Below are 16,478 nucleotides of genomic sequence, written 5' to 3' on the forward strand. Positions count from 1 at the left end.
AATAGCGAGTCGTGAAATGCCGCGCGCGCGCGCGAGTCAGGGCGCGCGCGAGGGTGACGCGGTAACCCATGAGGCCACAGAACGATCTGATCTCTGCGAGACGGACCCAACGATAGTCGACTCATGAGAGGTGAATAGCGACCCCCCCCCGCCCCCCAAATCGTGAGTATCGTCAACTCGCTCGGGGTTGCGCGTGACTCGTCGCGTGACGAGCTACACCGATAGCGCATTCTGCAGATTATTAACGCGCATCGGAAAGTAAGACGCACCCCGAAATGTGTTCGTTTTTGGTTATTGGTTTTCAATTGCAGCCATTTATTTCCTTCGAAAAAATGATGATGATGATAGTAAGGGCGAGGAGGGGTGTGGTGGTGATGGTGTTGATGATGAAGATAATGATAGCGATAGTGATGACGTCCCCGCAAAGGATCGCTCCTCGACCATATGGCACCAGCACGACGCTCGAGATGACAGGACGCTCCATAAATCAGACGCGCCTCCAAACATGCGCCCCGTGCAAATAAAGTTATACAAATCTGGTCACGCGCGCAAACACCGGATAATAAGACGCACCCTCAAATGTTGCTTTAAAATAAGTGTGGCGGTGGTGGTGGGGAGGAGGGCGTCTTATAATTCGCGGAATACGCCAAGAGTTATATTCATCTTAGAAAGCCTCACGGAGTCTCAGGACTCTTCCTAGGAGGGTCTTGCTACATCGGGATGTTTGACCAACATCGCTCAAAGAGTGCTTCGCTTCACGTGGTCAGTGGCTGGAGAAACCGCACCACGCAGACACGAGGGGATGAGACTCGCACAGGAAGACACGCAACGGGGGACTTCTTGAACAATGGAACTGGCCAAACAACTCGACACAAGAGACCGGTCTGAGGCTCGCAATCAAGAAGAGTCGAGACTCGGCGAGGAGCAGCATCCCTCGAGAGAGAAAAATAGCGCGCGACTAGCCTTAACACGACACCCGCGTATGCATGTGTTCATTATTAATGGTAACTTTAAAAAAAAAAGTATGACTCGCTCATGTAAACAACACGCAAGCCGCACGTAGCGCACAGCGAAATCCGCCGAACAAAATTCACAAAAGAATTGTCGGAAAGACGAGCGCTCATGCGAGTGCGTGGATGTCTCTGTCTGCGGAGGGGCTGACTCGTGGCGAAGACGCGCGGTGACCACAAGCGACGAGCGACTCGGAGTTGCTGTCGGAGACTTTGAATTTGATATCTACATTACACGTTTTTTTTCAATGTACCAAATGTGCACCTTACCAACAGCCGTGTTCAATCAGTGAACGTCACCCGCTGTGGCATGGATCGGACGGCGCGTGAACGCTGACCAAACACAATTCCATCAAGAGCTGAAAAGACACAAATGGAACGGGGGAGATGTGGGCACCGAGAGAGAGAAACGGGACGCGCGGATCGGAGAACGGACGCGAGGTCGCGACTTCGGGGGTGGCCGTTGAGAGCGGTTGTTGGGGCTTGGGCAGACAGGCAGACAGACAGGCAGACAGACGGACAGACGGACAGGCAGGCGGACAGGCAGGCGGACAGGCAGACGGACAGGCAGACGGGCAGGCAGACGGACAGGCAGACATACAGACAGACAGGCAGACAGGCAGACAGGCAGAAAGGCAGACGGACAGGCAGACGGACAGGCAGACATACAGACAGACAGGCAGGCAGACAGACAGACGGACAGGCAGACGGGCAGGCAGACAGACAGGCGGGCAGACGGACAGGCAGACGGACAGGCAGACGGACAGGCAGACGGACAGGCAGGCAGACGGACAGACAGGCAGACGGACAGGCAGACGGACGGGCAGACAGGCAGGCAGACGGACGGGCAGACAGGCAGGCAGACAGGCGGACGGGCAGACAGACAGGCAGACAGAGGTACGCCAATGGCTAGAAAGGGGAGGGGGGGTAACGATAGCCGACGGACGAGGCTGGCTACGGAGTGGCGGGCAAAGGAGGGGAGAAGGCGTCCAGGGAGTGACGACCACCGTGTGAGATGGAGCGACGGCGAGATCGGCTCGCGTGCAAGGAGGAGCGAGACGCCTTGAAGCGTGGCGTCACCGCAAGGGACGTATTCACACAGCAGTGGATAGAACACGACATGACGACGATGATTACAGTACTGCGTTGGCAGTTGTGCATAAGCACAAGTTTACAAAAATAGACACATTCCTTAATATCACTGTTAAAAGCAACTACTATACACATAATAGGCAAATGAAGGGTTATTGCTTGAAACGTCGTCTATTACAATAACGTTGCTGCTGCTGCTTCTGTTAGTTTGTATCAATGCCTCCCCGAGCCAAGCGCCGTTGCCACATTCATCCGCTCATCGCTCAATCTTCACTCGCCGGCTCGGTCACTCACTCGCCGCAAACTCAAATCACTCTCGCCTCCCAGCTCGCTCACCTGGCTCTCTCACAACCTTCCCGCGCCGCTGCCTCCGTCTCATCGGCGACAACTTGTCAGAGAAGAAATGTTTTCATCTCACGGTTGGGCTTGCTCAACGCACACACACACAGACACACACACACCTTCAACCACGCGAGTGAGTGGTAGGTAGTGCTGCTGGTGGTTGGGTAGTCAAGCAGCGAGTAGCGCAAGTCTGACACCGCGCTTTGAAGTCGATGACAGCCTGCGCTAAGCACGACCGGGCAGCGGCAGCAGCCGCAAAAAAAGCTCAGTTGCAGGGCTGTTGGGGTGTGTTTCCCAGCAGCGTAGCTCCATTGGCGGACAGCAACTCCCTGGCACCCCCCCCTCATTCATGATGCATGAGGCTATTGAGAAATGACGCGCTCCTTGCTCGGAAGCGAACTTGCTGCTCCTGCTGCTGCTGATGATGATGTTGCTGATGATGATGTTGTTGGTACCCGCCCCGTGCGCGCTGCGAGAGCCGCATGAGCGCCGTGGTGGTTGTGGTGGTTGTGGTAGTTGTGGTGGCTGTGGTTAGTGATAGGGAATGGAGGTTGATGATTGTGCGCCGTGGTGTTGTTCGGGTATGGGGGATGCTCGTCGTATAGTTGGAGCGATGGTATTAGTGTTTGGTGGTGGTGCTCATTGTATTGGTGCTAGTTGTGATGGTTGTAGTCGTGGTTGTTGGTGGTCGTGATGACCGATTGTGTGTGAGGGTGGTGGTCGTGGTGTTTTATGGTGGTGGTATTGGTGATTATGGTAAAATGGTAATGGTGGTGTCGATGCTGGCTTTGATAATAATGCTCATACTGGTGGTGTGTGTGTCGTGTTGGTAATGATGGTGGTGGTGGTTATAGTCATGGTAATAATCGTGGTGGAGATGCTCGTTGTGGTAATGGTTGTGGTGTTTCTGTGCTGGTGCGCGCGGTGGTGTAGCGGTCAGAGCGATGTGCTACGAACCCGGTGACCCAAGTTCGATTCCCGCTCACGGCCAACACCGGTGACGATTGTCTGAACCAGTTCTGGGCATCCCCTAGGTCGTCTCAGTCTCAAACGAGTACCTGGTGTGGTGTGTAAACATCGCCACTGGGGAGACAAAGCTGGCCGGGCATGGGGTTGGCCACCCACCCCCTCGTGTGCCGCGCCGGCCTTCATAGGTGCTCGCTAAGAGCACTTGCCCCAACTGTCTGCTCAGGCTATAGGGGGAACCTTTGTCTTTGTTTGATGGTAATGCTGATGATGGCGGTGGCGGTATTGGTTATATTGGTGGGGGTGTTTTTGGTGATGATTTGATTGGTGATTTTAGTGGTGGTGGTGGTGTCGGTGATGGTAGTTGCGCTGTGTAAACATCGCCATTAGGGAGACAAAGTCGGCCACCCACCCCGTATTGTGCCTTTCCGGCCTTCAGCAAACATCACTTGTCCCAACAGTATGTTAAGGCTATACGGGGATCTTTGTATTGATGCCGGTCGAGGTGAAGCACGTCACCAACAGCGATTGTAACCGAGTGTGACCTGGGTCTCCGCCGAGTCGATTTCGCCCTCCACGACTGGCCAAAGAAGCGTGTCGATGTTACTGCTGGAGAGACGAAGCGTGCTGGTGGTGCTCATCACAGCACCCGTCTCGTGCACCGCCGTGCTGTGATATACACACAAGACTCAAGTGGTTGGTTGCATATAAGAGAGGCCCCGTTAAGGCTAAATACGTTCCTTGTTGTTGTTTTTGTTAGGGGGTTTAAAATTATATAACACGGCTAAAAGAGAACGGCAAATTCACAACTCAAAACCAAAATGCGACGTCGTATGGTGGTCACGAAGAAGCTTTTTAATTAGAGCTCTGTGAAAGAGTCTCGGATTAACAATCCAGGGTTATTTTGAAGCATCGGGGGTCGGGGGGGGTATAAAACGTTCTGCAACATCTCTCGTGTGGTTGACGAATTTGCGGATGGCAACAACGAGTCACAACAGGCGATCGCTATCTAACCCTTGCGCCTACCGTTTGTGTCCGGCTAAAGGAGAGATGAGTTGCTGAAATGACACACAAGGATACATTTCACAATGTCAGGCTGATAAAACGCTTAAAATGCTCCGCAATAATTGTTTCTCCATCAGCCAAAAATGCGTTTTGTACATCGTGTACAGAGTTAATCTGGCATTGGTCGATGCATGGGGGTGGTGGGGTGGCAGAAGGCGATTGGAGCCCACGAGTCTAAGGACAAATGCTGGCACAAACGATGAGAAACCTCATCGGACAAAAACGGTGAGTTGCAGGCTGGAAGCGAGGATTTCCTCCTTCGCTTACAAAGAAAAGGGTACAGTCCTCCTATAACGCCGCGTTTTGTTTTCATAACGCCAATTGGATATAACGCGATGATCAATGTGTTCGGGAACACATTTTTGTTCTAAACGTGGATGCGAAGTTGATATAACGCTATCGAATGAACGGAACTACGCCGCGCGAGTAGGAATAGGCGGTTGAACGGCTGTCTCGGCTTCCCATCGCACGAGGCAGCGGGATGCTGCTGGATGCTTCTAGAAGCTACCCACGCGCCTCGGTCTTTGTGCGGCCTGCGTGACGCATCTTAACACGTTTTATCGCGGACTATACTTTACCCTATGTTTATATATATCATCTATTATAACGCGATTTTTTTTGTTCAATAACGCGGTGTTCACCATTGGAACCTCATTTGCCAGTAACAAATATGATAATTGTTTTTTTACCCTTCTATCTGGCAACAAAACTGACATCTTTTTTTACAAGGAGTCATGTTTACATAGACCACAATACCTGCAGTCACAATGTTTGCATTATGTTTGCATTATGACTGCAGGTATTGTGGTCTATGTAAACATGACTCCATGTAAAAAAGGTGTCAGTTTTGTTTCCAGATAGAAGGGTAAAAAAACTATTTTCAACGCGGTGTTCGTTAGGAATGCAATTACTACCCCGTTATAGGAGAACAGCCTGTATGGGCAGGATTCATTCAATGCCGCCCTTAGGCAGCTGTCAGACTATGTCGATGCTGATCACGTGAAGACCCCCCCCCGCCCGCGAGGCACAGGGTAGCAGTAGACAATGAGGATCAAGCCAGTCAACGTGGAACATTGGGCCAACGCTGGGCCAGTGTCCCCAATGTTGCACGTTGACTGGGTTGGTTCAACGTTGTCATGTGTTTGGGTAACGGTTGACCCAATGCTGGACCAGCGTTGCACATCTATTGAGGTTGCTCTCCTGATGACTCGTTAGTTTGAAACGCTTTCACACGAAGTGTTTATGCGTTGGCCCTGTCCGTCTGTCAGTAACGGAGTGCACGCCTGTCAACCCCTTATCAGTGCCCTACCTAATTACAGACCAATTCAGACCGTATTGGTCACCCCGTGCCCTTATACATTTCAACGTTCATCCTACAAAGTCCCACCATAAGGGAGAAACACAGCCATTATTTTATTTAATTTTGCCCGTATTGAAACGGCTGTACGCCGTATGGACCTGAAAACTCAACTTCCCTGTATAAGAATACGGCTAAACCCTACAGGTTGACAGGTGTGGAACTGGTATAGAACAGTTTTTCCAATGAACACGCTGCCGCTGTCAAAGATAATAGGGCGACAGTTTTGACCTGTTGGCGGTCTACATACAATGCTGTGTGGACAATGGAGTGATGTCACGTGACATGCGAGGCATGGTGGGTCAGTCGCATGGTCGTTATTGCATATGTTGTTATCCAACGAATGAACTCTGCGGTTATACTGTGGCTGTAGGACCCCCCCCCCACCACCCCCTTGACTCCCGTGTAAGTTCTCTCCCCTTTCAAGCATCTGTGATCATTTCCAGCTGAATTAAGTTGTCACAAGAGTGGAATTCCGTCTGTGTAGTCAGCGCCATAGATCTTGTTGCTGTGACTTGCTGATTTGCTGTTGTGACTCGCTGACCCCTGCCCATCCTGGACATCTGTGAAAAAAGAGCCTCATAGCGTATCGGATTCCTCCAGTCTGAATCAAGATTCTGATTCTGCATGAGTGTGCGCGCAGACAGACCTCCACTTATTTGGGCCACTCGCAATTCTGTATTTGTACGTGCTAGTTTTCACCTGTGTCTTTCTGTGTGTGCCTGTCTGTTTCTCTATGTTGTGTCTGTCTCAATGTCTCTCTGTATCGCTGCATTCGTCTCACATCGTGTATATATTTGTATTTCTGTTTCTGTGTCTATCTCTGCCTGTGTCTTTCTCCAAGTGGTTTGTGTTTGTGGGGAGCAGTAGTGTAATGGTCAGCGCGCTGCGCAATGAACCCGGTGACACGAATTCGATTCCCGCTCACGGCCAACACCGGTGACGATTATCTGAACTTGTCGTGGGCCTCCCCTAGGTCGACTCAAATGAGTACCTGGTGCGGTGTGTAAACATCGCCACTGGGAAGACAAAGGCGACCGGGCGTGGTGTTGACCACCCACCCCCTTGTGTGCCGTGCCGGCCTTCATAGGTGCTCGCTAACAGCACTTGCACCAAAAGTCTTAAGACTATATGGAGGAGAGGGGGTCTTTGTGTTTGTGTCTCTCCGTGTATCTCTTCACATCCATCTCTCTCCATGTCTCTGCGTCCATTTCTGCCTCCGTGTCTGTTTATCTCTTTTTTCTGTCTATCTCTGTGTCTATATCTCTGCGTGTCTATCGTTTTGCGTATCTCTCTCTCTCTCTCTCGTTTCTGACCTTTCTATCTCTGTGTCTTCATCTATGTCCTCTCATCGCTAACGGTAATTCGACTAAGGTTGTAAAGATCTCCACAGCGACGGCGGCGGCGGCGTTGGTGGTGGTGGAGAGAGCGTTTTATGGGGAGGGGTTGACCGGGTGCTACATGAACCCGATGTCAGGAATACACGCGATATGGCGTGATGGCTTCACTGTCAACCTACGTCAAGGGCGATGTTCACTGCCGGGAAGGACGCTGCGTACCGTGACTCCTCCCCATGGCCCAGCCTGCCAAGTTTTGTTTGTCCAGGCAATTACGAAGTTTTCACCTTCCTTAAATCCAACGCCACCGCAGGGCAGGGCGGGCGGGGAGCGCATTGGCTGTTTATTTTTTGTCCAAGCGTATGTTTTGTTGTTGTTGTCGTGATGATAATATATATGATGAGAGTTTTGTCTCCTGTGTGGGAGATAACTGAAGGATGCAGGGAAAATCCAGCATGCGTGTTGAGAGAATCATCCTCGAAGACTTCGCCGCTGCTGGGTCCACGCGCCCACTTTCTGTACTGGCACGTCGTGTGCCCCGTGTAGCCCAGCCGGACTCGTCATTCTCATCGTCCATGATCACTCCACTGCTGGATGAAGGCCTTTCCCCCATTCCATAGCCATCTCTCACGGTTTTGTGATGTAACATTGATCCATCTCCACGGCGAATGGCCTCTTGGAAGTTGTTTTCCCTCCTTGGGCTGCCACTCCCGTTTTAGTCTCGACCGCCCGTCGTCATCTCTTCTGGCCATGACGTGTCCTGCACAAGCCTACTTACTTCGGCTGCGTACGGTGCGAAATAAGTTCAACGTACTTACTTTTCTTGTATGTATGTACTGTGTGTTGAACTTCTTTAGCACCGTACGTAGCCAACCGTGTTAATCGGAGGTGCGGGGGAAGGACAACAAACTAAACACTAAAAGTAGTTCTAGAGAAATAAGTTTTCAATTTAGATTATTTAAAGGTGCATAGCTCCAGTGACGTCCTCATATCGGAAGGAAGAGCGTTCCAGACGGCCGCAAAAGCGCATCCGAAAGTGCATGATGCGGTGACCGCCGTCTTTGTTTGATAGCTGTGGTCAAAAGTCGCTGCGAGGATGACGACCGGAGTTCGCGTGACGGTTTCACACCATCGCCCGTAACGAGGCAACAACATTAATCATGTTTCGCCCTCCGACAATCCACTGCTGGATGGAGGCCTCTTCCACACCGTGCTGGTCATGGGGGTTGCTTGACCATACTTCACCACGCACAACGCAGAAACTCATATGCGGTGAAAGTTGCGGAGTGACCGGGAAGGTACGAGGAGGAGGAGGGGACGGGGGGCTAGCCCAGTGCGTGAGGTTTGGTGAATTCTAGATTTGAAGTTTTAGGTTTGGTGAAGTCCACGCGTTGAGATTCTGCCCTGAGCACAGCTAAGATGTGCTCGTTTACGTTGAACCGTGTGGCGTGGACTTTTTACAAAGGGAAGGGGGGGGGGGTACAACACACACAGACTCATGGGGGCCACGAGAACCAACAACGCCAAACAAACTTTAAACAAATCTGCTCGACAGACCGAGTAGAGACGCGATCTCCTTTTGGTTTTCGTCCATCGTTCTGCTGCAGCTCTCGCCTCCTGCGTAGCTCGAAAGGCCACCGCCGACGTTCAACATTGCCCCAGCGTCTTTTGACGATTGAAATTGAGCAGGGAGGGCTGAGCTTCCAGCAGGGGAGGCTTGGGGGGTGGGGATAATCTCCCTACAGCCCCCGCCAACGCGAGAAGAGTCGTGCACGTACATGTACGATAATTAATGGGTCTCTTTGAGAGAGGGACGGGTAGAGGCTCAGGGTAGTGGCCGAGGGTGTGTGGCATGTGCCCTCTCTCTCCGCCCAATTCCACCTCCCCCTTTCTTTATTTCCCATCGCCTGGGCCACTCCGGTGGTGTTTCGCTCACTCGCTCGCATCACCGGACGAGCACTCGTCAGCAACACCGCTGCCTGGAGGGGCGTGGGGTTTAGTGGTGTTGGGGGGGGGTGAGGAGGAAATGTATTACTCGAAGGTGAAGTGTAAATTGTGATAGAGTTTCTCAAGTTGAAGGTAATTTAATGCTCGCAGCCTGATCCCCTACGGGGAGGAGTGGCGGGGGTGAATTTGAAAGCGCCGCTCCCAGCGTCGAACGTACCAACAATTGTCAAGCGAACGAGACGTTAAAGACCGCCCTGGCAAATCTTTGTGGGTGGGATTCGAGGTATGGCTACCGGTGGTTGGTTTGGTATTGGCTTCGGATAGCATTGGTACGACAGTGGTGGTGAGTACTAAAATGGCCTGTTAGGAAGACGGCTTCAGAGTAGGGCTAGTACTCGTGGCCGGATGGCTCGTAGATTAGAGGAGGACGACTATTTGCAGTTGCATGGCTGGCAAGGGTTGGGGTCTAGGAGTAGGGCTAGCGGCGGGTTTCCTTGTTAGTGAAGTAGAGCTTGCACGGAGCTCCCTGCAGGCATTTTTTGATAAGAAGTCAGGGTGGTGCTATTGGGCGGTTGTCAAGTTAGTTATTGTGAGTGGGAGGACTAGTGGCTAGTTGATTAGGGTCAGATTAGATGACTGATATTACGATGGTGACTGTTACACAACCAGCCCTGATCCAATATTGCTCCTTCAACGTAAGCATGCTCGCATTCGCTTCTAGAAAAAAAAACACTCGCACTCACACACACAACTCCCCCACTGGCTCCGCAGTGACACGCATCGTATACCACGCGCGTCTGTCAACATCACGCATTGACGAGGCGACGCTGCATCGATTCGCAGCGACGTGCTTCTATTCACGTGGTGTCCATCAACTTGCCTGCAAGCAGGGCGATGAACAGGACGAGGAATGGAAATGATGCGCCCGCATGAATTCCGTTCATTTTCCAACGTGACCTTTGTCCTCGAAAAATACATTACGTCTACGTTTCAAGACACGCGGCGATGTGACGTCACACCTAGTGGCGTCTGGGGAGAATCCTTTTAGCGCTGGTTTGTGCCTCTAAGTTTTGGCTAACACTTTGATCGATGTTCCCCCCCCCCCCCCCCCCGAGTTTCTATACAATAAGTCCATACCAGCAAATACAACGCAATGCTCAAGTCTTTGTTCCTTTTGAAAACATTTTTCACTTACTAGACGGTCTGACGGAGCTTAATGCGTGAACACTTTCAACGCTCGTTGAAAAGCTTTTGAGAACGGCACTTTCTTCACATTCAGCCGCCGCTGTTTTCAAAGCGTGTAAACTTGTGACCGGGTCAATGGGTGAAGCAGTTTGTATGGTGTCCGTTGAAAAAAAGAAATCGCCTGTTCGCGTTCAATCCATCAATATCAAGAGGGAATTATGATCCATTACTATTATTTCAACCATTCATTGCAATCACTCCACACAAGCTGCGAGGTTATTCTGGACGATATTTTAGATGCCCCCTTGCCAGTGTCGCCGTTTCTGGAGAGGTCTGCGCTACGAATACTGAAACTGCAAAACGAACCAAAAAGTTTAACAAGATGTCGTGAGAGAGGCGCGAAAGAGTCGGCTCGGTGGGAAGGCCCGTTGGGCTGGTTCTTCTTGGTTCGGCTAGTTAGTACCAGAGGTGGGACAAAGTCATTGTTATGCAAGTCCAAGTCGAGTCGCAAGTCATCAAATTCATGACTCGAGTCTGACTCGAGTCCAAGTCACATGACTCGAGTCCACATCTCATAGGTAGGACAAAGTCATTGTTATGCAAGTCCAAGTCGAGTCGCAAGTCATCAAATTCATGACTCGAGTCTGACTCGAGTCCAAGTCACATGACTCGAGTCCACATCTCATAGGTGGGACAAAGTCATTGTTATGCAAGTCCAAGTCGAGTCGCAAGTCATCAAATTCATGACTCGAGTCTGACTCGAGTCCAAGTCACATGACTCGAGTCCACACCTCTGGTTAGTACCAGTCGCTGGTTTTCCAGTGAGCATTAGGTAAAGGGTAGGAAGAGCATATTGTTGGTTCTTTCGGTAAAGTCACGTAGAATGGAAATAATAAATAATAAAAATAATACATTTCTCACGACGTTTCGGCCACAACACAAGCAGCCGTCCTCAGGTGAAGAACAGAACTGTCGGAAAGACAGCGTCCTAATGAACACCGCTAAGCTTGGCAGCGAATTTTAAGCTGAGTGGGAGCAGCAGAGAGCCTTGACAAAGGAGTTTACATATCAACAGAGGAATTTAACATGTTGATGACAAATGCAGATATGGGGTTAGTCCACTCCTTGTGGAATGTGTAGGCGGTGGGAGGAATCAAAGTCACATTATGCGAGTGTATTATGTAAGATTAGCAGTAATAAAGGAAGAGAGTGTTCGTGGCGAGTTGGTTAGCCGAGTACAGCGCTCGTGGCTATACTCGTCTCGGTGGTTATGGTTAGGATGAGTAGAAAGGCAAATACTCGTGGCTGGTTGTCTCGTTGGTTCGTTCAGGTTCGGGGTAGAGCGAAAGTCGCATTGACTAGCAGGCTGTGCCCCCCCCCCCTCCTGGCCCTCACACCCACTGCAATGTTTTGGCTTTTTCAGTGATTGACTCACTGATGTTTGTTGTTGTTGACGGAGTCAACGTGAGATATGATGGGCGTGTGGAGTTCGTGGGGCGGTGGGGGGGGCACGTGGTTGGGATTGAGTGCGGGCGGCGGGGGGGTCACGTGGAGGACACTGCACCACGCCCCGTAGAGGCGGTGCGATGGAGGTGCTGGCAAGAAAGGGGGGGGGGGTAGGGAGCGAGGGGATTGGAGGGGGGGGCCCGTTGGTGGGGAAGTGAGAGAAGGGATATCAGGGAACGGGAGCCGGAGCGCGAGGAGTGTGCGTGCCCTACATGATGCTCGTGTTGGCGGTGCTGGAACAAACACATTCCTGCGGAGGGAGCTGGTAGGAACGTTGGGTTGCTCGGTCAATGGCCAGGGTCAACGGCGGCATGGTGTATTCCGCAAATATGGCCGACTGTGAGGGCGGGCACAAGCCGGCGTGAGTCGGTTAAACGTTGAGATTTATAAGGGCACCACGGGGTGACCAGCCCCTCCCCTCCCCATCCAGCCCCACCCCTCCCACCCAGCCCCACCTTCCCCACCCAGCCTCTCCCCGCCCTCCCCACCCAGCCCCTCCCCACCCTCTCCACCCAGCCCCTCCCCACCCCTCCCATTTTTGGATGCACGACGGACGGACACAATAATCTCCTGTGGACTGGTGGAACCAGGTGGTTCCTACCAGTATAAAGTTCCCATTGCAGGACCACTCGTGTGGACTTCCTCCCAGATGTAGTGTCCATGTGGGCTGGGGTCCAGTGGCGTGTTGGTTGTCGATGATGCAGGAAGTGCAACTGTGCACCACTGGGGCTCCATGGGCCAGAGGGCATCGAAGAGAAGGGAACATTGGACGGGGTGCCCCATTTCATTCCTTTTTACTCGGACCGATGCCAACCACGCTACACGACAGCTGGGGGTCTCGTAGACATTGTATGTATGTTGAACTTATTTCGTACCGTACGTAGCCAATCGTGTTCATCGGAGCTGCGGGATGAAGGACAACACACCAATCACACAAAAAGCAGTTCTAAAGAAATGAGACATTGGCATGTGTCTCCGGAACATATCGTATTCTCAAATGTAAGAATAGAAGTGTGTGCGTCTGGCCTCATTGGAGCTGGCAATGAAATAATCTCGCTAACAGGCGCTGGGTGTATTGCTACATTGCACCATCATATGATGGTCATGGTGCTCCTATTGGGGCCCTACACGGGTCTATCATGGGCCCGCTCCCACATCTGCACATTGTTAGTACACTACTGGAGCAACGCACTTTTACATCTAAATAAAAAACTAATTTCGTTCAGAGCCCCTTTGTGTGTTTTTAGTTTGTTGTCCTTCCCCCGCACCTGCGATTATCACGGTTGGCTACGTACGGTGCGAAAGAAGCTCAACATAGTACATACTTACAACCATTGTTCCAGTTCACGCATTGTGTCTCCGTTTCAAATCACCATTGCCCCTCTGAGATTCTTAATCTGGGTATTTAAAAAAACCACGCTTTATGTTAGCAACAATACAGAGATGGGGAAGACGAGTGGCTAGGGGATTTGTTGAGAATATAGCAGGGGAGTGGAGGAAGCGATAAAGTACCCAAGATGAGGTGCAGGGCAATGCGAGTGTGCTCCGCTTCAAGTGCTAATTCCCCTGGGTCGAATTACAGCTGCAGAATAGTTCCGCCAGATACATATATACATCTATCAGACCCAGTCTTCACACCTTATCGACGCCAGGTGCTTTATATGTATATGTAATGTGTGCGTAAAAGACTTGCAACCCAGCGTGTTTGAGTTGCGGTGCCATTTAAGCGCAAACTCACAACCTCGTCTCTACACCAGGGACGCCGTCGACACTGCCGGGCGTGAGTTCGGCACGGCAGCCGCCACCGTCTTGAACGCGGCCACCACCACCACCAACACCACCACCACCAACACCACCACCACCAACACCACCACCACCAACACCACCACCACCAACACCACCACCACCAACACCACCACCACCAACACCACCACCACCAACACCACTACCACCACCAACACCACTACCACCACCAACACCACCAACACCAACACCACCACCACCACCAACACCACCACCACCACCAACGTCGTAGTCGTGGCCGTCCAGCAGCGGCTTTCACTCCGCACCCATTTTGCAGAGACACCTAAAGACATACTGTTAGGTTTTTTCGGTAAAGTCACGTAGGTGACTTTACCGTATTTAAGGGCTGGTCTTTTGGAATTTTCCTCACTTGCTGCAGTAATTTTAGCTGTGACGGTCCCACCTGATGACGGAGACTTGCGTTGCCTCCGAAACGTCGTGATTTATTATTTTATTTTATTTCCATTATTACTTTCATTAACTTTTAATTTTATTTTTTACCTACGTGACTTTACCGAAAAAAGATCTAACAGTATGAATCCTTGCAGTCATGAAAGCTTCAAATCTAGAACACCTAAAGACCCCAACCCTCCCACCTCCCTCACCTGTCTTTTGAGCTCCGAGTTACTTGCGGTAATTTTTTTAAATATACAATTTCACGTTAAAATCCTGATCTCTCTGTGAAGTCAAACCCCCCGAGAGTACGGATGTCTTCGACAAGACGACAAACCTCCACGGGTGCTGATGGAGTGAGCCAAAGACAAACCCGTCCGTGTGAACTCATGCGCGTGATCCCACCCACCCGTATTCACGGCATTTCTACCCCCCAGGCCGTTATGTTTCACCCCAAAACTCAAAACACTCCTTAGCAGAGAGAAATGGCCAAAGGTCGTCCCACTGCAAGAGCCTCCTGGAATTTGGCGACTCGGTAAGGCATTCCAGTTTGTCTTTCCATGAAGGTCTTCCAGGATAAACAACATTAATGCGTCTATCTTTAAATTGCACAGCAGTGCCAATAGGTCAACTTGACCTAAACTTATTGCGGCATGAACAGCGCCTTAACAGCTTCTTGTACGCGCATTATGTTCAAACGCTACAGCTCTACGTTTCCTAAACGGCCCCTATCTCACACAGGTGACAGCGTGGCCAAATGCGGGTGTTTGGCAAATAGTGCTTGACGCACTTGAGGAGCAGGTTAGCGCGCTCTACGAAACCCGACGATCCGAGTTAGATTCCCGCTCACGGCCACCAACACCGTTGACAATTATCTGAACCGTTCATGGTCCTCCCCTAGGTCGTCTCAGCCTAAAATTAGTACCCGGGGAGGTGTGTAAACATCGCCATTGAGGAGACAAAGGTGGCCGAGCATGGTCTTGGCCACCCACCCCCTCGTGTGCCGCGCCGGCCTTTCATCGGTGCTACTCGCCGACAAACAGCAAGATCGACGGCGCTGGCCGTACCGAGGGAATCCCACTTGTGTGACAACGAACATGGGTCGCCAGGATCGCTCACGGCTGCTACACTACCGCTCCCCGCAGGTCACAACAACTCTCTCTGCCCGCCCGCCCGCCGCAGGTCACCTCCCCTCCACACCTGCGTCTCTCTCGCACTGCTCGCAACTTTGGAATTCCCTCCCGTTGTCGCGTGTTGCTGCAAAACTCCCTCTGGCCTTGCTCACTTCAAGAAACGTGTTTGAACTCGTGCCTTTTGTTGTTGGGCGCTTGGTGTGCTGATCCTGTGCTCAGAAAGTGATTTAAAACAAATGTAATCGTTCGCACGTGCAAACGATTGCTCATTTTCGTGGTGGTGTCTGCATGGATAATGGGGCGCGTTGCCAATACTGTACTGATTAAAATGCACGTACCTTCTATTATTTATATCAATGTGAATGCATCACTACCTTGCACTCGTCTTTAAATATCTCTATGACCTTGCCCCGCCTTATCTCGCCTCTCTTATCCATTGGTACGTCCCCTTCGTTTCAAATCTTATCTGTCTCTCTCACTCGCTGTGTCCCTCCTCCTTCCTGTGCCAATATCGTCTTTGATCCTTCTTCCTCATTGTACCCCTCCACTGGAATCAACTTCCCCTGTGCATTGAGCAGCACTGCACCATATACTCAGCACTGCACCATAGACTCAACATTACCTATAGACTCAACACTACCGGGAGACTCAGCACTGCACATAGACTCGGCATAGACTCAACACTGGCCATAGACTCAACACTGCCCATAGACTCAACGCTGCCCATGGACTCAACACTGCCCATAGACTCAACACTGCCCATTGACTCAACACTGCCCATAGACTCAACGCTGCCCATAGACTCAACACTGCCCATAGACTCAACACTGCCCACAGACTCAACACTGCCCATAGACTCAACACTGCACCATAGACTCAACACTGCCCACAGACTCAACACTACCTATAGACTCAACACTACCGGGAGACTCAGCACTGCACATAGACTCGGCATAGATTCAACACTGGCCATAGACTCAACACTGCCCATAGACTCAACGCTGCCCATAGACTCAACACTACCCATAGACTCAGCACTACCCATAGACTCAGCATAGACTCAACACTACCAATAGACTCAGCATAGACTTAACACTGCCCATAGACTCAACACTGCCCATAGACTCAACGCTGCCCATAGACTCAGCACTACCCATAGACTCAGCATAGACTCAACACTACCCATACACTCAACACTACCCATACACTCAGCATAGACTCAACACTGCCAATAGACTCAACACTGCCCATAGACTCAGCATAGTCTCAACACTACCCATAGACTCAACACTGCCCATAGACGCAACACTGCCCATAGACTCAACACTACCCATAGACTCAG

The 16,478-nt window shown here is 51.2% G+C and overlaps 1 protein-coding gene across 4 annotated transcripts in view; it reads right to left on the bottom strand.

Annotated features, from left to right (window-relative positions):
* LOC144723074 (uncharacterized) overlaps nt 1-2,809 on the bottom strand; it is a 25,186-nt gene extending 22,377 nt beyond the window's left edge. The window contains exons 1-2 of one of the 4 annotated variants that reach the window (XM_078601633.1): nt 2,439-2,809; nt 1,281-1,369 (exon numbers count right to left, since the gene is read on the bottom strand). Coding sequence is in view for 1 of the 4 variants with exons in the window: in XM_078601631.1 (XP_078457757.1) it covers nt 2,439-2,481 (43 nt within the window). In the remaining 3 variants the exon portion in view is untranslated. The remainder of the gene's footprint in view (nt 1-1,280; nt 1,370-2,438) is intronic. The other 3 variants (XM_078601632.1, XM_078601635.1, XM_078601631.1) reach the window with 3 other exon arrangements.
* Nucleotides 2,810-16,478: the final 13,669 nt, after the last annotated feature.

This window comes from Lampetra planeri, chromosome 16 (genome assembly GCF_965212315.1).
Source record: "Lampetra planeri chromosome 16, kcLamPlan1.2.h2, whole genome shotgun sequence".
Lineage (NCBI taxonomy): Eukaryota > Metazoa > Chordata > Hyperoartia > Petromyzontiformes > Petromyzontidae > Lampetra > Lampetra planeri.